Consider the following 25,437-nt stretch of genomic DNA (forward strand, 5'->3'; position numbering starts at 1 on the left):
TTAAGAAGTGTTTTTCTTTCTTTTTGTGTGTAGTCATATTTAAGGTAAGAGATCTGGTATATAACAATACTGGTATTTTTGTTTATTTTCTTTTTTTGTTTTCAGGTGCTTTTTTATTAGAGAGTACGCAAAAGCGTTGACTGATGGGTACGAGCGATCATATAGAACGGACGATCTTAAAAAGATGAGAGGCGACTCAATCAATTTCAAAAATAGTTCAAGCGCCCTTTTCAAGGTTCAAAATCGGCCATTTTTTTAAAAACGGGTATCAACTACAAATTCAACGCCTTTACTGCTCCCAGGTGCCCCCAAGTCCCATACGGCATCGATTTATAATTTCAAGATAGGACATGTAACCAAAACGAACGTTTAAGACAAGATCTGTGCCGACACAGCCTATTTTGCCTTTTCGACTTGTGACTATTCAATGATGATTTTGAGAGTGATACTGAATGATAAGATGGATATTTCAAAATTGACGTTTGATTTCCGGCAAAGTTGGTAGCTATTTAAGGGAGTAGTCGCTCATTACAAATATTGGGCTAAAATCGCAATTTTTGCTGAATAATTGTCTCCAGCCCCCTGGACAACAACTCAAATTATGTAAATAAAACCACTTTAACACAAAACTTCATCGATAAATTTTAGTGGAACAGAAGGCACACTATGCTTTAGTGAAATCGAGAAAAAATATCGAATAAATACAATGTCCGGGAGTCCGAGTCCCCTCTATCCCCTTCTCCGATGTTGCAAAACTAAAGGCATGTGTCACCTCTTTCTGCACAGGGTTGTTTAAGAAGATTATTGAGGGGGCGGTCTTAAACAACTCTCCAAAGTCAAAACAATTGAAATTGTGCTGAATGAAACCTGGTTAACATCAGAATGACGCAGCTTTTGTCTACATAATTCTATGGCTATGTGGCCCAATACCCACACTACCACTCTCCTCCGTCCTGAAACCACCACCCTAGACGTCATAAGCGTACATCTATTGCACCTTTTTGGATTTTTGCCTTTGTCTGGAGTCATTTTTGAAACAATATTAGGCTATTTTTATCACATGAAACCTAAACACTTTAAAAACACTAAACACTACGAATACCCAAATCATGGGTCTAGGGCCGGATCCCTCTCACTCCCTAAAGTCCATGATTGCAGATACGTTAAACCCCATTCAAATCATGCCTGTCCACGAATCGTTCAGGGAATGGTCTTCACAGTCTTCAGTGATGGAACAAGTATCCTAGACGGAAATACAATAACTAGGTATTCCCCACTTGGCGGTTTATGTCCAATAAAATTGGTATTTGAGGATGTGTGAAGTCGCACTAATTACAAATATAGGGCTCAGATTACAATACAAGCTTTTACAACAAAAGGCGTTTGCAAGACAGAGAACACAGATTCCAAGAATTTATGAGTTTTATTAAAAAGTGAAGATAGGAACGTGGAAGTTCAGAATCAAAAGAAGATAACTAAGTATTTTTCAAACAAATAAACTTTCAAATGGGGATAAATCCATTTATTTAGACAGTGAAAAACAGGTACAAAAGTCCAGATATTTCGGTCACATATACATCGACCGTCTTCAGTAGAAATACTAGAATAATAAAATTGAAACTAGCATATTTATGTTCAAAAAAATAAATAGCTTATCGGCTAATTCACAAAATAATAAACTTCCGGATTATTCACTGGATTATTTTCAGAGAGAGTTCATTGACAAAGATCATTCTAAGTTCTTGATGTAAATTTTCTTCTTTAATCTTGCCCAAATGTAAAACAAATTTCCAATGAAAGTGGTAAAGCCTTCCGTATCTTCTAATTGCAAACCAAATGTTGAGTTTTCTAGATGTTTACTGGGTTGGTCTCATTTCCCCATATATACGACGTATTTTCGACGTAACACCTTTAAATTAGGTGTTAACCTAATTTTAAAAAAAAACTAATTTAAAGGTGTTACGTCGAAAATAAGTATTTTTCAGTTTTTAACTCAGTTCAAATGGAAGAATTTTTGTACTCGTTGATGAAAGATCTGCAAGTAATGTTGCAATAATGACCCAGTAAAACAAAGTAAGTAACAGTAAAACATACAGTTGCAAAAAGAGGTCCAAACCCCGATAAAAGTTACACCATCAATTTCACGACTCCAGAAAATCCCGGAATGGAAGCGGAACAACACAAATTTTACTTCATTATATTTACAAATTTCATTTTATTAGATTTTCAGAACTACTTCCTTTTAAACTGCATCCCCGCCCCCCTCGCCTAATGCCTGGAAATGCTTAAGGGTTTGCTTATTCTGTTGGATTGCATTAATTTTTAAACCTGTTTCTTATCAACTGTTGGTTCAGAATACCAGATAATGAAAATTTGAAAAAATAATCAAATATTATACGAATATATTATGTATAAAGCCTATCGCTATATCCAGTCATTAAGCAGGGAAACTGGAAATGCAGTTAAACTGGAAGCCACTACGAAAATTCAATGAAACAAAATTTTATGTATGTAATGAAGTAAAAAAAAATTTAATGTAGAGTGTATTTCAGAACAGGACACGAACTTCATCGACTACCTTTATTTGATATTTTTTCACAGAATGTTATCGTATCGGAAGAACGGCCGTATAGTATCAGGAGAGTACTCATTCAAACTCAAACTGTTACTCAAACTGATATGTGTGGCCTTTTTAGGTAGCTTAATGAAGTAAATGGTACCACGGAAAAGTATGTAAGAGTATAAGTTTGTACCACGAAACAACAATTTTGGCCCGAACAGTCACAAATATTTCCATATTACATTGACAAAACCGTCTATAATTCCATATTGAACACGCAGGAGGTAAGTATCCAGTGGAAGGAGCTTTCAGGCCCTTCTCAGTCGCTAAATTTTCGATATATATATATATATATATATATATATATATATATATATATATATATATATATATATATATATATATATATATATATATATATATATAATTCGAATTTTTCTATCTTTATTAAAACTGTGCCATCCTCCAAAATTTCACTCCCCTCGAAACAAAAGTTGCGTATGCGTATGTTACCTTGTGATAAAGAAGTTCGAAATTCAGCATATGTAGTTGAAATCAGAAAGTACTGTCAAACACGCAGCCTAAGTACTGTGTCTTGTTTTAGGATGCTCAAATTGTAATCTCGCCCCTTTACCTGCAGTTAATGACTTCAAAAGCTCTTAAATGGCCACTTTAGTGGATAGGAACCACCAAGTTTGAAATATATTCTTATTGCCCTCGGATTACTATCCTACACGCACCGCATATAGAACAGGGGTCCCCCTACCCCTACTTAAGTTGAGAGACTGAGGATCATATGGAAGAATCCATTTCGAGGAACAGGAAAAAATTTCATGTGCGCAAAATTAGGCGGAGTCGGCGGAACATGTGAGAATTTACCGGGAAGTCGTACAAATCCCAGTATTTGGGGTGCCAAACCTCCAAGTGTAGGCACCCGCAAAGAAAATCACCCCGAGAAAAGTGTATTTGAGCAAAATGCACTTTTCCGTGTTTGGAACCCACCCCACAGGAAAAATACTGCCGTTCTCCCCAAGGATCGGTCCTATGTTCTCCTATACTAATCTAGGGGGCGAATTTGTCGTTTTTTTAATTTCTTCAATGAAGATATCAAAAAAGTGTGTTAACACAAAAATGTGTTATTCAAAATCTAGCAGGTGTACATGTCCAACTGCAGAGAGATTTGATAAACAAAGCTTTACATAATAAAACAGTATTTGTTGTACCTTGAAAGGATGAAAAAGCCTTCGTTGTTGGAAGAGGTGCTCAATGGCTCAGCCATGTCCTCAGTGGGGAAGGGATGGGGTGTCTGATCTTACCACCACCACCCCCTCTCAATGAATAACGGTATTGTTACGGTGATACCGAGTGTGTACATACAGTTCGCCTCTCATTTACGTCTAGTGTTGTAACTGGTAAAATTGGTCAGAGTAAAATTGGGTATATTACGTATTTTACCTATTTTACGTATTTTATCGGTATCTTATTTATTTTACTGACATATCTTACGAGGGCTTGCAATTTTCACAGAACAAAAGCCCAAAGAGGCTGGCAGTAACAGGTTTGGATATGATTTTGTTTTGTGTATAGCTGTATTACCCAGTTTAAAAGGCTATTTGTTTGACTTCAGTCGCGGTACTTGTCTAATATGTAAAACACACTCGAGAAGTGAAGTTAATGAAACAAAACAAAATATGATGAAAATACAATGCTTTAGCAACAAAATCATGAAAACTACCATAAAGAATTATAGAAGGGGGGCCGCCCAGAGCGCGGTAACCTAAAAGAACCTAACCTAACCAAAATACCAACTAAATATTTAATTTCAAAAAGCTATAATGCGGTTTCTCAACGAGCCAAAGGTTATTGTCTGGTATAGACAGCATGGAAAACCGGGTATTTGCAATACAAGTTTCCCGTGTGTTTTATATTTTAGACAAGTACCTCAGTCTCTTGTTATCAGTAGGATAAAGTGTATTATAGTAAAGGTAATTATAATTTTGAAATGGCGAAACAGTAGCTGAAATAAATTAATGTTCTATGAGCTTTTAAAGACAGACAGGGCTACAAGTAGGATTGACATATGACAAACAAGACAAAAATAATAAAATTACATAGCTGAGAAAAACGAGGGTAATTTCAGCCAGTGGACAGAAAAGAATCAAAAATGACAGAAGCAAATATTTCGTCAGAAACTTTTTCCCACCTGTCTTCACTCCTAAAAAAAAGAAGGAAAACTGACCTTTTGAAGCAACTCTTACCAGAGCAGAAGAAAGACTGAATCAAACAAACCAAGCCATAATAAATGAAAGACTATTCACCAATTAGACTGGGCAAGAATTATCTGCTTATAGACTGACGCAGCTTGTCTACTGACCTAATTTTCATTAAAAGTGTGGTCAGACGGTCTTAATTTAAACTGAAGAAAAAATCTTGCCAGAATTCTTTAATTATAAATTGGGTTTATAGGAATATCTTTAGTATCTCTATTTAAAGCAAGGTCTTTATTTATAGATTATTTTTTTTTATTTCAATTGCCTTCCTAAAAGAATGTGGGAAGCCATTTGCTTCAGATATTAAAGTTGCCTTTTCACAAAGAACTAAATGATCTGGATTTTTAATGACGCGGAGGGACAAAGCAGAATCAATATCTTCATTTTTATTTTAATTTTCACATCCCAGAGAAACCTTGTGTTCACATTGTCGTTCCGCGGAAGGCAATGATTACGCTCCCCTCCGGAAAATATCCCCGTAAAGAATTCCCACTCCATCGCGGAAATCCCACCATTTCCCCCCTGGATAATTCTGGATCTTCATTAGAAGGGAAGTTGAAATTTCTACTCTCCTGTTTAGGTAAGAGGCAATCGTATGGCATTGCCTATAGTAAAGATCCATAAGGGTTCAAAATATTAATATGTGTTCATTTATTTTTTCCCAGAGGCTTTTCACGTGGAAGGGGTGGTCGAATAAATTTTGGAGGTCAATTTTTCTTTTTCATGAGAAAGATGGTGTTCAAGGATGATTTACTCCTCTCTCTCTCTCTCTCTCCCCCAGTCAATTTGTTGTTGTTGCTAGCTCAGTTTCATTGTGGCAGTGAGTGTCAACACATGAAAAAATGTTCCATACATGCCCACTATGTATGTACACACTGGGCAGCTGGCCTCCTGTCAATTAGAAATCGAAAGTTCCAGTGTCCCTTTTTAAAATTTATCCTGTTTTTCAACCAATTGCTACCGAATGTGTTGTCACTGACTTATAGTGTCTTTAAGAAATTAAATAAAAAAAAATTTTTACTGAAAGTAAGGAGCGACATTAAAACTTAAAACGAACAGAAATTATTTCATATAAGAAAGGGACTGTCCCCTCCTCAACGCCCCGCTCACCTCCAGAAACTACCCTCCCAACGTGAAAATCTCACCGTATAAAACTAAAATTATTTATTATGTCTATGATGGGGCTGTCCCCTCATACAATGCCGGGAGATTTGGCTTCTTCCTTCAATGGAAAATTCCTTCCCCTCACGGATAATCCCTCCATGTAAAGTTCTTCCAACATAAAATCCCCCCCCACCAGAAAATTCTCCCAAACAATTCCATTCTGGCTGAAAATTACCCCTGGAAAATTTCTTGCGGACGATTTGGGTTGGAAATTTTGGTACTTTTGTCTTATAGCCACCACACTCAAGATCTTGTATCGCGAACATGAGACAAAACCGGTTTTCATGGTCTTTATACCAGACAATATTAGCTTCGGCTCAGGGGGAAACTAAATTGTAGCTTGTAGCTATATTTTAATTAAATATTTAGTTGGTATTTTGGTTAGGTTACGTATTTAATATAATGCGGTTTGGTCGGCCCTCCTTACATAATTCTTTGTTGTAGTTTTCATAATGTTGTTGATAAAGTATTATATTCTCATCGTATTTTGTTTTATTTCATTAGCATTAACCAAACTTCACTTCTCGACAGAACTTGAGTGTAGCGGCTATAAAACACAAGTAACAAAAATTTTCTATTAGCCAAGTTTTATTTGAAAAAGACTTTAATTTCTGTTTTTAGAATCATGTCGGAAATCCCCCCTCTGTGGTAAATTCTTGTCACAAATACCCCCTGCTCCTCAGCAGAAAGGTGTTCCCGCAGAAAGTTCCCTCTGGAGAATTTATCCTATGGTATACTCCCCCATGGAGAATTTCTCCGGTGGAAAATCCCCTCGTCTACGGAAAGATGCTCCGCAACAATTCAAACCCGGTAAATATTTAATAGGTGATAGGGGGGCCAGTTGCCCTCCAATATTTTTGGTCACTTAATAAGGACACTAGAACTTTTGATTTCCATTCGAATAAGCCGTTTCTCGATATCCTAGAACTATTGGTTCGATGCGATCACTCCTGGGGAAAAAAAAAACAGAAAAAAAAAAAAAAAAATGAACACGCATCCGTGATCTTTCTTCTGGCAAAAACTACAAAATTCCACATTTTTGCAGATGGAAGCTTGAAACTTCTATATCAGGGTTCTCGGATAGGCTGAATTTGATGATTTGGTTTTCAATAAGATTCCTTGACTTTTAAGGGGGTTTTCCCCCTTTTCAGAAAATCAGGTTAATTTTTTCAGGCTCGTAGCTTTTGAAGCGTAACACTAAAATTAATGAGCCTTATATATATGGAATCAAAATAGTAAGCCTATTCTTTTGATATAAGTATCTATTGATATCAAAATTCCGTTTTTTAGAGTTTCGGTTACTATTGAGCCGCATCGCTCCTCACTTACAGTTCTTTACCAACTTACCGAGTTTTTATTTTACGGTAATTTTACGACTGCTTACGTCCCTGTATTAATAAAATCAAACGATTATTAAGTCCTTTTTTGCTTTTTACCTTCCTGTATAACTTATGGCTCATAAGGTCTTGCTCACGCCTTGCCTGAATTACGGCAGTAATTAAGAAGTTTTTCACACTGATTGTTTCTGTACAGTCAAATTATAACCACTCTCTTACTTTTAAGCCAAATAGAAGCAGGAAAGAATGAATTATAAAAACATGTTCACATGCAACTGCCAAGGGGTTTCGTATTTGGACAAAATCCTAAACACTACCATGAATACAACTCAGGAGGAAAAACAGTTGTTGAAAATATTCATGAGTATTTGAAATCAAAATCAAATATGTCGCCTCACATCCAAACGTATTCTGTAGAGGGCCCCCCTCTTAACCAGTGGCGTAACTAGGGAGGTCACGGGGGACACCTCGGCTGTCGTAATCAAATGGGCAACAAATGCCATTTTGGTCGAAAATGAGTTATGTATGTATCGTGGTTAAATTTAGCACGAGGAATCGAATGGCACAGTCAGATTTTTCCTATGCCATACCGTTACTATAAGATAAAAAAGAGACATACTTCACTTTTGGACGTGGACAAACTTAGAAGATAAAAAGAGAAATACGCTATGAACAAACTTTTTTCTGGTTTTGTCTCTCCTGAAATGTTAAAAAAATGGCGTATGTCACCCTTTCAATTATCATAGCCGACCTGTCCCCAGGCACAACTTCTGAGGGGGTGATAAACAGAGGATTTTCTTTTTTACTTATATTTTGGTACTGATAGGGGGGAATTGCCTCAGAGGACTGAAAACCTTAGCTACGCCTCAGGTCTTAACGGATGGGCTTGATCGGCGCTTGCCAAGAGCGTCATAATCATAGAAGTCCCATGTTTTTGTATATATGTATGTCCAGTGACAAAATAAATAAGCAGTCAAGACAACACTGTTTTTACTAGTTATCCCGAAATAAATATAATCAAAGTATATTGTTTAAGTTTTGCATAGCCGAAAACTATTGTTCAAGTCTCTCCATCACAAAAAATAACAATAACAATAATAGCCAGGGGTGTTGTTTGGGGGGAGCCAGGGGGGGGCAGTTGCCCCTTTCCAATAATTTGAAAAACAATATTATACAGCCTATACCCCTTGAATATCCCGACATGAACCCCTCTCCCCCCCCCCCCCCGACAAAAATGCTGGAGATTCACCCCTGATACCAGCAATAATATCCTCTGCTAAGTGGAATTGTTCTCTCACAAAGGTACTTCGCTGTTAATGTCAATCTCGCTACAAAATACATTGTTTTTGCATATAAAAATTGTAATATCAATCATCACTGAATCACTTCAGTTTTCTTTTTTTATCTTTACAATTTTTATATTTTTAGCCACATAAAGAGAAAAGGAACATGAAACAGACAAAAATGAAGATGAAAAAATACAATGGGGTACTGACAATGTGAAGCCGATAAGTTTGCTCAAAAAGAATATTGTCAATTTCGCAACCCGAATGTGTGTCTGATGGTCGGGTTGTCAAACAACACCAAATTTTTAAAGTACCAAGGACACCAAAATGAAAACACATTTAGCCCTCTTAATCTATTTTAGGTCTATTCATACCTGAAAATCCGGGTTTCCAACGAGTTTTGTTTAGCTGCTATTAGCATTTTTAGTTTGAATAAATTCGCAAAACAGTTTTGTCAATAATAAAACAACGATAAACTTTGGAGCTGAATAATATTAGCGAAAACTATTTCCTACGAATCTGACACTGTTTTTCCTTTGTGAAAATTCAAATTTACAATATCTGTTGATTGTTATATATATATTAGTAAAAATACATTTTGTGAAAAAATATGACCTCAAGTTCAGAAAGTGACTATTCTGATGTGTCAGAAAATATTTTGATGATGACCATGCGCTAGATGGTATGCAAGATACCATTTCAGTATACTTGTTCCAGCTAGACCCCGACGCTGCGCCGGCGGATCGACCAAACGCCGCCGACGAAAGGCTTGGTGCCACCGAAGTGTCGTAATGCCAACGGCGCGCTGCAGGCATGCCGCCGCCGACTGAGGCGGCGGCGTTCTGTCGATTTCAAATTAATTTTGCGGCAATTCTTTATTGCGTCAACCGCAAATTCGGAGCTTTTCCTTCTTGTGTGGTTTAGTATTTCGATTTTACTGATTAGAAATCAAGCAGGGCTTGTACTATCCCCGAATTTTCGGGTATTTCCCTGAAAATCTATGCGTCACCCCGAAAAAAAATTCGGTTCCCCGAAAACCACGCAATCACGGTGCCACCCCTAGCGATTTATCACCAGTGACTTTCCCTGCCAAATATTACTTGGCATACCATAATTCTTCACTACTCTCTTGTTCATTAATTTTCGTCTCTTTTGTTACTTTGCATAAAAAAGAGACAGATGCAATTGCAAATATTGCAATATAAACAGTTCTTCATATGTTGACAAAAAACAGGATTGTCTTTATGAAATAGGTTCAAATCATATCGAATGCAGTTTCCCAATCGCTATTTCTTACATCGTTTGTTGTGAAGAATTTTATATTCCAGTTGAATCCCCCAAAAAAACCTTCTATTGTGACAAATTTAGCTATAGACTAAGCGATGTACAAGGCTTTGGAATTAAAGATTGAAATGGATCTTACCTCAAAGATATGATAAAAAAATAAATTGTAAATTATTGCCCATAGGAGGGGGGATAGGGGGCTATCATTTTTAAATGATAATACCTCGTTTTTTTTTATTGAAAGTCGGGATGCCAAAAAGATAATTATTTTTTTCATTTAAAGTGGAGACAGAAGAAAATGATATCAAATTCCCTAGGAAACCATTGAAATATTTTGATAGACCCAAGGCCCCCCATTAGGACTTATTCATTGTCTTGGGTATTTTGCGATTTCTCATAGGCTACTGGCCTAATTTGGTTTTTGTGTGCGCTCCCTTTTAATTGTATTCTTTGAATCTTATTGAATGCCACAGCACATCTATGACTCAGTTTTCCAATAATTTGAGGAATATCTGAGTAATTTTGACTTTTTTGTTGTTGTCTTTGTACCCACTTACGCAAACAATCAATTTTTTCAATTAACACAGATTTTTTTAATGTCATTTTCCGTGTTTGTTTGAAACATATAGTGACCTAGTTAATTATTAAGAAACTTATTTCTTTAATGAAAGCTGAGACAGTATCCTATGAATGCGGTATCAAGAGGGGGGGGGGAAGTATTACATTTAAATGATAATATCTCGAATTTTTTTTATTGAAAGCAGGGATCCCCAAATTTTTTTTCTAATTTAAAGCAGAGATGGTATTTTATCAAGGCGGTATCCAGAGAGGTGGGGGGAGTGGTGTGCTATAATATTTAAATCATAAGACATCGATTTTTTTAAAGAAGGTGTACCAATAAGTTAAATAATTTTTTTATTTAAAGCACAGACGGTACCCTATCAAGATAGTATAGAAGAGGGGGGGGGGCATAGGGAGCTATTATATTTAAGTGATAGTACCTTGATAGTACCTGTTTTTAATACAAGATATCTTTTTAAGAATCCAAAAGAGCACAAAAAAAACAATCAATATCAAAGTCACCCATTTGAAATGTTTCAGTTGTGATAGGCAGAGGTCATTATAAAAAAAATTAAGCTTCTATGTTCAGAGCTATATTCAAAGTTTCCTGATTAGCATAATTTAATACCAATATTGCCGGCATAAAAAGTAAGAAATCCGTATATTAAGAAATCCATTGCAAATCCATATATTGCTAAATTTATAGAGACTCCCCCCCCCCCCTCCCTCACTCCATAATGGTGAAAAATATACCCTGAATTATAAATCAACACCATATTTTTGGTATATAGCCTAGACTGCAGTTTTCAACAAAAATTAGCGTTTCAGCATAATTCAAAATAATGAGTATTTTTCATGCTCTTTTATAATTAAATAATCACTTTACAGGGACTATTAATTTTGAGCCATGAAGGGGCTAGAAGGCTCAGAACAGCCCATAGAAACCTAGTAACCCTAGGCTCAAAAATTTTCTTCTTTAAATAACTCGAAACGGATAAAAATAGGTAATCTGTATCTGACTAATGATTGGAGAATAATTAGTATATCAATTTTCATATTAGGGGGGGGGGAGTAAAGCATATCATTGTTGTCTACACAAAAAATTCTATAAAAACAAAAACCTTAGTCTTAAAGACTTAAATAAGCACTATTATTTTATTAAGGCTCATAAATAAAAAAAAAATAACCCAGTTGTGCTGATGATTTGTATCTGGTAATTATGTCAGCGATTCCAATCCTCAAAATGTAAATTGGGCAAAAATAACCAGTTAGCCATGATAAAATAAAAAGTAGCAAAATAGAAATAAGAAGGTATTTTTCAAAGTCTAACTGAGGCAACTGCTCCCCCCTCACATAATTGGCACCACAAAATTATGTGGCCTAATGCTGAATTAGAATAAACAGTGTACAATGGCAAGTACAAACAATACAATAATATATTGTATATGATTCATAATACAATAATATATATTACATAATAACAATGACAGATAATGATCTAATAGTATTGATTTATTTAAGTAACATTTGTCATTCAGAGAAGCCATGACTCTCTAATTTTGTTCTTAATATAATTCCTGTTTTGTTCCACTAAATTTTTGTGGGTACTCTTATAATATATGGGCAACATGCAAGAATGCAGCTTGAGAAAAGCCAAGAACATATAATATTACCCAGTAATTTCCTAGCTTTTAGTCTATAAACAAGGGGTTTCTCACTCCAGGAACTATATTCAAGCTTTAGTTTTTTGGGGTTTAGGAGGAAAAAAGGTAGCTAGGTTAGTTTAAGTTATGTATTTATTATATGCTATGCTTTACCCCCACCCTCCTAATGTGCAAATATACAGCCAAAATTTGTTTCTAAAGTATTATATTTTTATCCTATTTTGTTTTATTTCACTAGCATTAACCAAACTTCACTTCTCGCATGTTCTCCAGATATTAGAACAGTACGTTTTTTTCCTGCATTGCTTTAGTATAACAGTGTGATATCCTTTTCACTAATAAATACCCATAATTTTTTGAAGGCCTATAGGATATAAATTCTGAAAATTCAATCGATTATTATTATTGTTGCTGGTTTGCCTGTGAGTCCAGGTAATTTGATGTTCATATGTTAGTCCTAAAACTCAGCTGCCCTTGCCTGAGACTATAGGCAGGCAGACCTTATATCACTTGTTCACCTGCAAATCCAGGCAACATGTTGGTTCAACCAATTTTGAATGAATTTTGTTTTAGTGTAACTGTCTGAGCTTATAAACTGGGTTGCCTGTCTAAGACTTTAGGCACGTAGACCTTATGCCACTTGTTTGCACACAAGGCCAGGCTACTTTTCAGTCAACCAATTTTCAATTAATTCTGTTTTAGTGTAACTGTCTTGGCTTATAGATTGGGTTTTCTGACTGAGGACTGCAAGTCCAGGTGACTTAGCGGTCATGTTAATCCTAAAACTTGGTCAAAATGCCTTAGACTCTAGGCAGACAGACCTACTTGGAAAGTCTACTTGAATTACAATAGAGATGACTAAGATTTTTGGGCTGACTCACAACAGACAATGTCTATGGAACTTGCTGATGAAGAAGCATCCTAAGCCTAATTTTCCTGGCCACATAAATTCTCAGGTAGGTTGACTAAGTTTTAGGATTGATATGTGACCACCAAGTTGCCTGAACTGCAATTGGAACTATGAAAAGCCATCTGTATGACTTTGTTGTTTTCTCTATGCATCAGTGGGGTAATGTAATTTCTTGTGTATGACATTTTAGTGGATCATATATTAAATAAGAAAACCAAAAAGCATTCTGTATAACTTTATTCATGTTTCTCTAAAAAAGTCATAGAGAAGTCATAGAGTTTAAAAAGTCATAGAGAAGACTTTATATCATTATCCATGTTTAAAGGAAACACAATATTGCCTATTGTTTTGATTTTATAGTGCTTTGTATATAAGAGTAAATGACAATATTTGTTGCTTAGAGTATAAAGAACCAATGACTTTAATAGGCCTAGTCAAACAGTGCTCACCCAAGTAATTTGTATTTCTAATATAAAAAAAGCATAAAAGGTATATGCTACTATTATATAGTAACTATGAGGTAGATTTATATCAAAATATTCAAGCAAATCATACAGCCTACTAGGTGTCTTACCTTAGCCTACATAAGGTAGGCTATCAGTGGAAGTCATTAGGTCTGCAAAACTATCAATCGGGTAGCCTGTATATTGATACTTTCTTTTAGAATCATTAATGTTTACCTTTACACTGCTTCATGGTTAAAAGATCCTGGAATGCCAAAAATCCTAGTAACATCAAGATAGGTCTAGTCTAGCCAAGCTCTTTTCAAGAAGCATTCCTTAAAAGTATTTTTCAAAGAAAAAAGCTTTGCTGAACTAGGTTCCGATTTCTGTTTTACCAAAACATACAAGAAAACAGCACTTTCTAAGGCTATATGATGATTTATTTTTTTGGTCATTTTCTGCTGTTTAACAGCGCATATCCTTTATTTTTGAAATTGGCCATGAACTTGCGTTTTGGAATATATTATGTAAACAGGCAATCTTTCTCCTTAAAAAATGAATTATTAGTTTTTCACACTAATTTAAGACGTATATGGCTGTGTAAGTTTGCACTTGACCAATTTAATGAATTAGTTTTCATTTTAGGTGTCCTTGGTACTTTAACGATATAACCGTCGATTGGACTTTCTGACTGGCAAGTGGAAAGCCAGCATCGTACGAACCGATGAAAATATTTTGTTATAAAATGGAAATCTGGAGGGGTAAAAATGGCTTCACCCATTTACAAGGCCGTATCCAGGGGGTAGGGAATTAGAACCCCCCTCCGAAACGTTCAACCGACTAGTAAAACGTAACAAAATGGATATAAACAAATTTAGTACTTTTTTATTATAGCGACCACACCAAAGAAGTGAAGTTGGGTTATAATGAAAAATACCAAAATATGATGAAAATATAATACTTTAGTAACAAAATTATGAAAACTACAACAAGAAATTATGGAAAGCAGGCCCAGACTGCATTAGATTAAACAACTAACCCAACCTAACCTAACCAACTCTATATATTAAATATTTAAATTGAAAACACCTGCATAGCAGTTCATCTCTCTCAGGCTAAGCTCCGAGCGCACACAGAAAATCGGTTTTATTACGGATCAAGAACAAAGTGTGGTCGCTATAATAGACAAGTATTACAAATTTTTGATGCGTTTTCTAAAGATTTTTTTTGTAAAACATCTCCCGAAAAAAAAACATGAATATGTTCTTGACTATTTGATCCACAGAGAATATTTAGTGAGGAGAATTTTTCCTTTCGCCAAGGTCTCCCCAGTGTTTTACGACGATAGTTGGTGTAACATTACGCAGTTTTAATACAGATATAAGAATTGCGATTGGTTCTGCAGTGTCGGCCTGTGCCAGGGCCTGTGACGTCTTGTCCAGGCATGTAAGCAGAAGTTTGTTTTAAGGGGGTCAGAGCTCAAAAGAGGCAAAATTGCAAGAAGAATCGTTAAACTTTGAATATATCGGGGAGAAGTAAGACCCAAGTCCCCCTCCCTGTGGGTATGTGCCTTTCGTAGATGTATCTCCTTAATTTGTGTCGATCCAAAAATGTATATGTACTGTTTCATATATATAACCACATATCGCTGTGGTTTATAATAACCACAATCGCTTCAGTTTGTTGTTTTGTTTTTTTCTTTGAAAAGATTGTATTTTAATTTTGGGCCGACGGGCTGTTTTGGGTGCCTGCTACTTAAACCTGTTCACAATTTTACCTTTAATAATGGTTAGATTATCGGAAAAGGACACATAACTCAAAAAACAACCTGATCTTTGTTTATATGATAAGTAATTGTCCGTAACTCCCAGTGATTTATTACTTTGAAAACAATCACGTGACGTTATAACCTGAAGCGCATGTTTCTCCGCAGTACTTTTCAAGGCCGTACCCAGAGGGGGGTGGGGGGGGGGGGTTTGAACCCCCCCCCCCGAAATTTGTGTCTGACTCGTAAAAAACGTAACAAAAATGGATATAAACAAATTTTGTATGCGTTTTTTGAGGTTTTTTGTGTAAACCCCCCCCCCCCGAAATTTTTTTTGATTAAAACCCCCTCCGAAAAAAACTCTGGGTACGGCCTTGGTACTTTTATAATCAGGGTCAATTGGGTCCGATAATTGGAGGGATTATATGTCTTGAAGCCTGAAGGTAAACGAGTAATGCTTACAGTATAAAAAGATACCATGAATATATAGTCAGTAGCTTTCATTAGAAGGTGACAAATTTTACACGTAGTTTAGTAAACTCTGTTTTGTCTCACGAATGGGGGGTGCAGTTGAAATTTTCGTAAAGTTTTTATTTTGGGGAAGGGAGTTTTTATTTTTTTTTTAAACCAAATCCATATAGGAACTAATGAATTTTAGCTAGGGGCAATGAACCTGGATAATTTAAAAAACCCAAGTCCATATATGAACTAATGAATTTTAGCTAGGAGTAACACATCCCTTGATTGGCATTTCCAATTTTTTCGTTTTCTTTTGACGTCCTATTTTGACTACAATTTTACTATCTTAAAGGAAGACTTCTATGAAGAAAAATTTACAATATATAAGGACAAACTTAAAAATTTAATTTGGAACACTACGTTCATTGTTAAAGAAAGACTTACATTTGTATACTTGGTTTTTCACAAATACTATTAAAAAATTCTTTAGTTCTAAATTGGAGATTTTCTATCCCCTATTGATAAGGCCCTGAGCGGCATGATGGAAAATCTTGACTCTTTGGCGGTTCAAGCCTATTGGTATTCGCCACGAGCGGAAAATAAGACGCACAGCTTTTTATTTTAGAAATACTAAAATTGTTCCTTTTTTGCTGATTTTGACAGCTTGGTCCCGAAGACTTGACAGTCCTTCTTGGTGTACAGTCCAGTAAAGTGTTCAGTAATTTCTCCACGTTGAGCTATTGAAACCCCCTTTGAAAAGGAATTTTAATCCAAGGAATCAAAAGAGGGTGCAAATTACTCCCTAAATTCAATGAACAGCTAATTTTTATAATTAAAAAGCAAATTTAAAATTATAGTAACATACATGCATACACCAATGGCGAGGCGTAAGCTGTCACAATAAATCCTAAGAGCTTCTCTAGAAAAATGGGCCATATAATGACATTTCCCTATTTCAGATTTTATGTTAAAACTCCTCTGATACCAGAGGTGCAATGTGCTATGGTGCATAAGGCAACTGCCCCTCCCATACCCCGGTTTGCCCCCCCCCCCCAGCTGAACTTTATTTTCTTGAAAAATCTTGTCAAAACTAGAGATAAGCCTGCATAATTCAAGCATCCACAGAAACGGGTTAGTTTTCTTTAGTATGACTTTACCTTTATGGTACTATATGGCTTATTTTTCAGTTTTCCCCGTCATTTTCTCTTGGTTTATTAAAATTGGCTAAAACTTTACCCCCCCCCTCCCCAGGATTTTGACAAAATTACACCAATGTCTGATACCCCCTCCCCCTGAATGATGGATGCTCACATCCTATAGCAAGAGATCCAAAACTTTACAATAACTTGAAGAAATGGGTTTTTAAGACAGTTTAGAATGAGTCTAAATTTTGATGCGACCCAATTAAGCTTCAACAGACCGTAAAATTAGGTATGCAAGATTGATGAATAATTAGTAGTGCTAAACTCAAACAGTACATATAATCCATCAACATCTTCTCGAAATAACAAAAAGCGGTTAAATACAAGCAAAGAAAGCCAATGGCAACAATCATATTCATATTTCAATCAGTCTATCAGCAAACATCCAAACGATTTGAAGATAAATGTAATAATTTATACATGAAAAAATCTAGGGTAATAGTCAGGGAGAGCAGCTTCTTAAGGAGTCACTTTCGAACTGTTCTAGATCAACCTAAGACCCAATGCAAGCACCAACTTTTTCCTTAAATTTTAGGAAAGGGTAGAGGGCCAGAGAACAATTTAAAAATACATTTTTAAATGTATATAGGGCCAGAGAACTATCTGGAGGAGGGCCAGAGAACAATTTAAAAATACATTTTTGAAATAAAAAAGAATTTCTTGGGGGGAACAGATGTCATAGGAATTCTGCATTCAGTGGCATAATTTCGTTAAAATCCTGGGGGGGGCAAAGCTGGAGCCAAATTTTTCCAAATTAAGTGAAAATGACAGTGAAAATTGAAAAATGAGCCATATAGCACCATAAAGGCAAAAACATACTAAAGAAACTGACCTGTTTCTCTGTATGCTTGGATCATGCAGGCTTATCTTATTTTTGACAAGATTTTTTGCAGGAACTAAATTGCAGCTGGGGCGGGGCTAACTGAGGTTTTTATGCTCCTTAAAGTAAAACTAAAATTGCGTCTCTTGGTAACAAATTCGGATCAACATATCTTTGGAGGAGGACCATGCAACTAAAAGCTTTAAAATACGAACAAAACAGAAAGGAAATTTCCCCAAAATGCTCTTAGGAAATTTTTGGGTTTTAATTTTCATAGCAAAATTTAAAATAACATCTTTCTAAAGAACTAGCACAAAGAGTCCTCTTTAAAAGAATACTAAATGTTATAAGTAATTTAAAGAGAGCATTGCTTATTTACGAATATAAGTGCAAACAGAGCCAGGGTTTTAGGAGAAGGGGATAACATTTTTCGCTGGCAAATTCACTGTCTCAAAAAATAAGCAGCGTTTTAGGCCAAAGTTTTTGTGGTGACGAGCAGAAATCGTTGGTCCCAAATTTCGCCTATTTTGAGTACAATTCCTCTATTGGGTCCTATTTTGGGTATGAATTTGAATATAGGCTACATGTAGGTTGATGTTATACCTGAAACTTAAGAAAAGGCTTTATAAAATATAATTTGGAATTAATTTTGAAACACGGAACTATTGTAATACTGCCACCCCAAGCGTTCTTAATCTGTCTTCTACCAATACGGGATAACCCTTTGACAGATGGTTTACCACTTTGAAAATTATCAACTGGACAAGGATATGGTAACCCTATAGAAACTAAAGAAAACTCAGACTTCCGCATTTGGTTAATAAAGAGGGAACTGATATTAAGCGGATATCCTGCACATTCAATTGGCTTAAGTGGCACACCTGATACAAACAACTTGTGCTGATAACCACATGTCTTAGGTAATCCAATGAGTCAAAGACATATTTAAAGTATTAAATATGAACTATCAGGGCTGTATCCAGGATTTGTCGGGGGGGGGGGGGGGTAAAAAAGGATTTTTCGGGGGGGGGGGGTAAAAAGGATTTTTTTTTGGGGGGGGGGTTAAATTTTTTTTTAAACGCATCAAATATTTGTCTATATTCATTTTTGATACGTCTTTACAAGTCGGAAAAACATTTTGGAGGGGATTCAAACCCCCTAATCCCCTCCCTGGATCAGGCCTTATGAACTATATAATTTTTGTTCAGGTTCAATTAATTAAAAACGAATAAATTTATAGGCTGGTGACAAAAATGTATTATCAGCTTGAAAAACTGTCAGGCCAGAATCAAAAGGGCAATCCTGATAAAACAACCAAATACTAAATAGGGGAAGAGAGGAAAGCAACGTCTGCTGAACACAAACATCCTCAAGACGAAAATGGTTAAATTATCCTCGCTGAATTGACAAATAATCCAGTGGGTCATTCCATACTGATAACTTACGCGGGATAACTGAGCTAAATGGAAGTCCAGGTCAACAATCTCAGAGTTTCTTCAAATTCAATTTGAGCAAAGTTCCGGATCCTTCAGTAAGTTTTGTAAATATTTGGCCCCAATATGAAACACTGGAGATTTAGGGCCAGGAACTTCCCTGTTTAGTCACTAGCACTACGATTTCCATTTGAAATTCCGTTAACTCACTACCTTTAACGTTCTTGTTCTGGAAACATTGCAAAATATTTTTTGCAAAAATATGCATTGAATGAATATGCAAAAAAAAATGTGCAATGTTTATATGAAAAATATGCAAAAAAAACATTGCAAAAATATGCAGAACAACAATGCATATATTGTCATATAGAGCTCAGGCTCATGCCCTGTGAAAAGGAGTGACCTTGTTACATCCTGCGGGAATGGGCGGAACTTGAAAAAGTAAGAAATATCCCAAATCAATAAACTCTGATTTCTTGTTGAAAAGAACGAATTTTATTCTAACAACAATATTTCCAGTTTATGAGAGGAATATTGCAACCCAAGATCATCTAGCTATGCGATTTCAGTTTCCCAAGTTGCCATGTGTGCCATGCTTTGTGATCACAATTAATGAGAAGCGGGATTGTATAGCACCATTGTTCCCCTCCACAAATCGGACACCCTGTTTGCAGAAATGGTCATTGGCTGTTCATTGCCTTTCGGAGCAATGGTACGCCTGTGTAGAGTTCATGTTTGTAATAAAGCTAACCACTCGTATAGCTGACATCCAATTCTAAAAAGAAAATTGAGGGAAACATTATAGCCTGGTTAATTTAGATACTCGGGGTTCAAAGCCACAATTTGCATTGTACTTTTAAAATCAAGTGATCCTTCCCTCCCCCAGACAAGCACCAATGAAACATCACAATTTCGTCAATGGTCTCCTATAGCCCAATCTAACTTGTACGTACTGCTCTGACGAGCATACCCCTCCCCCTTCTTAAAAATGTGTTTGCAAACGTGCCTAGTACCACAAGTTTCTTTTTTTACTGTATGTATTTAGATATTTATCCCTATAGGCTACTCAAAATATGTCTTATAGTGTTGGCAGAGTCTATCTACTTTAAAATGTACCATTTCAGTATCTTCAACAACAGACATATGGGTAAGAAAAACCAGTTTTAAGAAGAACAAGACAACAAAGCATGCCTTTAATCTTTGGTTAACTCTCCTGAATCAACTTCTCTTTTAAATGCAAATTTATTTGTCAAATGCAGACGAAAATACTTTATGATCAGAATATTCCAATGTCAGTAATGAGCCAATACAAGAATATTAGGTTTATTAACCTAGTCAGAGTTGTTTTTTTTTTCTTTTCTTTTCTTCTTCCTTAGTAAGTGACAAATTATTTGGCAACCTACTTTTAGAAATAGGCCCTGCAAAAATGAAAACATTTGTGCAAGAAAACACCGCTCAAGAGGACAAATGAAGCAGAGATAGGAACTAGAAACACTGATCAACCCTCTTGTTTGGGACACAGATCTGTTTATGAGTTTTTCTCAGTTAAGTAGAATCCCACTCCCCTCGTCAGCTCCAAGTGCCTGGTAATGACCATTGTTACACAAAAGTTTGCCAATTTTGTTGGTTTGCATTCTCTTTTGTTCTTGCTTTTCAACAATAGTTGGGGGAATCCTGCACGGATTCCTCCTCATAAGGAACCAGGTACTTCCTTGTCATATAAGCCTACACACCCAAGAATTGAAGTTAGGTTAATCATAATAAAATACACTTAAATACGGCTAAAATATTATGCTTTAGTAACAAAATTATGGAAATTACAACAAAAATTATGCAAGAGGGCAGCCCAGACCACATTTCATTAAATACATAATCTAAACTTACCTAACCAAAATTTCGATTACATATTTAATTAAAATAAGGCTACAATGTAGTTTCCCACCGAGCCGAAGCTAATTGTCTGGTATAAAGACCATGAAAACCCGTTATTTTCTCATGCTTGTGATGCACATTCTCGAGTGTGTACTATATAACAAGAAAGTACCAGGATTAGAAAAAGAATGGTTCCATTCAATTCCCATTCACCAGTCTTTTCGAAGAGCCTACTATATCCCCTACCTATCCATTAGTACCGTGACCCTTTTATCTTCCATTGCTCAAAACCCAATATTTGCCAGCATATTTCATCCAACCCAGCCAGGAGCCCAGGACTTGGCTAGGTCAAACAAGGTCGTCAGTTAATGGAAATAAGAGGGGAGGGAGAAGGATTTTTTTTTTTTATTAAGATGCCAAAAACAAATTTTTCAAGCCAAAAAAGGCTCTAGGCAATGGCGGGAGAAGGGGATAATTATATTTTTTTCGATTTTTGTCAACAAAAACACCAAAAAATATACTTTTCAAAATCTAGGTAGGATCCCCCCACCAACTGGCACCCTTGACTTTAAACCATAATGGCTCTAGAGTTGTCTAGTTTGTAGCATTCTAGTCTAGTTTGAAAAAAAACGTTAATGAAACAAAAGTAGTACCGTTAGATTCCTTATTTTAGGCTCTTTGCAAATATAGCCTACTTGCGTTTCTGATAATGCAGCACATTCCCCTGATGGCGCCATAAATAACCCTACTAATATATGACTTCGTGGTTCTTCATCTCGTGTTACGTCATTCAAAGGGTAGCTGCAATCTTGACTGGATAAAATCTTATTTCGCCTGGGTGATCACAATGCAATTATGTGTAAAACATTAGCCTTTTTGAAATGACTGAAAAATGTGGAGGTAAATATTTACCAAATCATATTATTGAATAGCAACTAAAGTGAATATACCATTCGATGCCTTTTTTTATGCTGATTACGAATATAATAATCATTTATATCGGGGCAATTGGGGGCAAATGTTATTTCTGATGTAAATGGGAGGTAAGTTTAAACTTTACAAACCCCCCCCACCCCTAATGTAGAAATATATACCCTGAATTGGTATATATAGGGGGGGGGGGGCTAGAATTCATTTCCAATATAAATGATTATTATATTCGTAATCAGCATAAAAAAGGCATCGAATGGTGTATTCACTTTAGTCACTAAAGTGAATACACCATTCCATGTCTTTTTTTATGCTGATTACAAATATAATAAGCATTTCTATCGGAAATGAATTTCAACACCCCCCCTCCTTATATATGCCAATTCAGGGTTAGGTTGGGTTAGGTTAGGTATAGCCTATAGGGGGGGCTGAAATTCATTTCCGATAGAAATGCTTATTATATTCGTAATCAGCATAAAAAAGGCATCGAATGGTGTATTCACTTTAGTCCTAACTCAATAATATGATTTCGTATATATTGACCTTTTTTTTTACATATTTCAAGGTATCATCAGGGGGGGGGTACATTATTAGAAAAGTAACAATGATATTTGGAAATAGCATAAAATAGGAAAACAGGGTAAATATATAGCCTACATCTTCATACAATTTAGCTAGAATGAAAGTGAATAGGCCTACATCACCTAATGCCTTTTCCCTTTTGTTGTTTTTTTAAGTGATGATTGAATTTGGAAAGAGCATACAAAAAGGCATCAAGTAATGAATTCCCTTTCTTCCTAGCTAGGCTAAACTAGGCTATGTGACGATGCATATATTTACCTTTTGTTCAGCATGTTTCCTTCAGAAGTGGCCAACCCCTAAATGTTTACCGAAAGACCTAGGCTAGCCTAGTTATCAATGTTCAAACTACCAATACGTAGCCTAGTCTATCCTCTTTTAAATTATATATCCGGTTCAATGCTCGGGAGCATAGGCTACTCACGATGCCCCCTTAAAGTAATAGACTAGCAACAGCCTAGGACCAGCAACAGCCTAAAAACTAGCAACAGCCTAAATTATATATCCGGTTCAATGCTCGGGAGCATAGGCTACTCACGATGCCCCCTTAAAGTAATAGACTAGCAACAGCCTAGGACCAGCAACTAGCAACAGCCTAGCAACAACTGTCACATCTTTTTTCAAAATTGCTATTTTTGCAGGCCATTCTAAATTAGGCCTATTAGAAGTTAAATTAACTTACTTTTTAGGGGTGTCTGAAACATCCTTAGCCTTGGAATGACCTTTCAACATTGAAAAAAATCCACCTTTCTTTTCCTTAGTTGCCATTTTCAAAGTTATCACTCCAACTGAAGCACCAGAGAAACAGGAAACATATACAAATTAACCAAAAAATACTTTATGGATAGTCATATTAAGCAAAATGACTAATTTGTACAATTTCTTATCAAAATAATTATAGCCATTTCCCCATTGATAAGAAAAGCATATTTTTTTTTATTTTTTCTATCACAGAAAATTAATTATAGCTAGATAGTTCTAAGCATGGAACACTTTTTTTAGAAATTTCCACAGTTTTCTCCCGTAGAAAGAACACAACCACTGCTCTGCTCTCCGGTAACTGTTTCATCGATCGACTCAACAGATAGGTAAATTGAAGCACCTTTGGACTTTGTGTAACCAAACTTGGAAAATAGTTATTTATAATTCAATCGTTTTTAGAAAAACACAATCATAACTAAAGTTAGTTTGACACAAATCATAACACAGAACGTAGACAAGACATACACTGCTCTGCTCTCCGGCAACTGTTCCTTAGATTCAGACAGAAGGCAGGAATTGAAATACCTTTAGGCCTTTTGCCGATTCAATTACCTGTACTTTATTGGCAATTATAGTAATAAGGCAAGAAGATTATCCCCCTTAGTGAAAACGGAAATCGAAGCATAGAATCAGCAGCTGCCCTGAAAAATAAAGTTAAATGGCAAAAAAAAAAAATGTTAAGGGCACTTTGTTCTCGATTATCTCAAGTGAGTTAAACAGATTCGAAGATTGAAATTTTGAACCTTCTAAAACAAAAGTGACGATTGTCCGAGGTACCCAAAACAAATTTGGGTACTTACGTATTATACCGATCACGTTCAAGAAGTGAAGTTATGTTAATCATAATGAAATATACCAATATGTGATGAAACTATAATACTTTAGTAACAAAATTATGGAAACTACAACAGAGAACAAGAGAATTATGGGAAGCAGGCCGCCCAGAACGCATCATATTGAATACCTAGCCTAATCAGCTCTATATATTATTAAATATTTAGTTAAAATATGCCTGTATAGTAGTTTATCTCACTCAGGGTAAGCTGATTATCTCCGAGTGCGCACACCGAAACCGGTTTTAGCACAGATCAAGAACAAAGTGTGGTCAGTATAATACGTAAGTACCCAAATTTGGAACCCTTATTGGGCACGTACGGAAAAATGAGTCCGGGTTGGGGCACCAATTAAGCAAAAAAAAGTCCAAATTTATCGAAAAAAGGTTTAAGAATCTAAGTTTGAGGTAAATAAGAGCGTAGGGGACGCTAGGGAACATTCCTCGACTGATCCAACTCGCTTAAATGTTCTGCTTCGCCCCCTCCCCCTCTATTGACAGCATTCTGTAAAGTCTTTCTGCAATTTAGACTTGTTTATTAAGGCCAGAGACCATTATATGAAGAAAGAGGAAGAAAATAAATTCGACCATCAGAGAGTTTATAAAGCTCTAAAATTAAAGCTCGCGAAAAAATGGCCTCCAAAGCTCGTGAAAATTTATCAATTAGCCAAAACAGCTTATAAACTTTTTTTTTCAACACGAATATTAAGTTTTCACATTTAATTCTAACAGTGTGTTGGCTGTTTAAGTGGTTGATATTTCCCTAAAATTCGGAAATATTGTGTAAGTTGCGTGTTTTACTGTTTTTCTTTTTATTCAAAGTATCAAGAATGTTAAAATAAAAAACTTTTTTTCGCACCTGGACCAATTTAAGGTCTAAACATAGATGGAAACAGCAATATTCTAAGACTTCTATTCTGGTTGTATCTCAATTTCAGACCTTTTGGTATTGGACCACATTTTCCTCAATTGTGCCACGATGAACCGTGACAATGAATAAGTAAAACTAATTAGCTAAATATGACAACGCTTGTCGTCATAAAAACTGAACAACAACAATATGTTGATTCCCAAAGACAGCTCCACCTTCAAAGGAAAGTAATACCTTCTTGAGATGTTGACATCATACGTTTTAGCTTGTTTTTGGCTGATTGTTTTTCCATATTTCTTTTTTTTTCTAAATTTAATGTCCGCTATTACCAAAACTGAACACTTGACTAAAAATTGAGTTCTCGATTTCCACAACCTTTGAAGATGTGCAAGAATGTATGGGTTTATGCTTCATAAGTTCCCACAATAAGATT

The 25,437-nt window shown here is 35.8% G+C and overlaps 1 protein-coding gene across 1 annotated transcript in view; it reads right to left on the bottom strand.

Moving 5' to 3' along the window:
• Shrm (shroom) overlaps nucleotides 1-23,756 on the bottom strand; it is a 245,268-nt gene extending 221,512 nt beyond the window's left edge. Inside the window, exon 1 of the mRNA XM_089102697.1 lies at nucleotides 23,222-23,756. Coding sequence (XP_088958823.1) covers nucleotides 23,222-23,307 — 86 coding nt within the window. The 5' untranslated portion in view covers nucleotides 23,308-23,756. The remainder of the gene's footprint in view (nucleotides 1-23,221) is intronic.
• Nucleotides 23,757-25,437: the final 1,681 nt, after the last annotated feature.

The sequence above is a fragment of the Artemia sp. Qi Xiang Cuo genome, chromosome 2 (genome assembly GCF_049724085.1).
Source record: "Artemia sp. Qi Xiang Cuo chromosome 2, ASM4972408v1, whole genome shotgun sequence".
In the NCBI taxonomy this organism is placed as follows: domain Eukaryota; kingdom Metazoa; phylum Arthropoda; class Branchiopoda; order Anostraca; family Artemiidae; genus Artemia; species Artemia sp. Qi Xiang Cuo.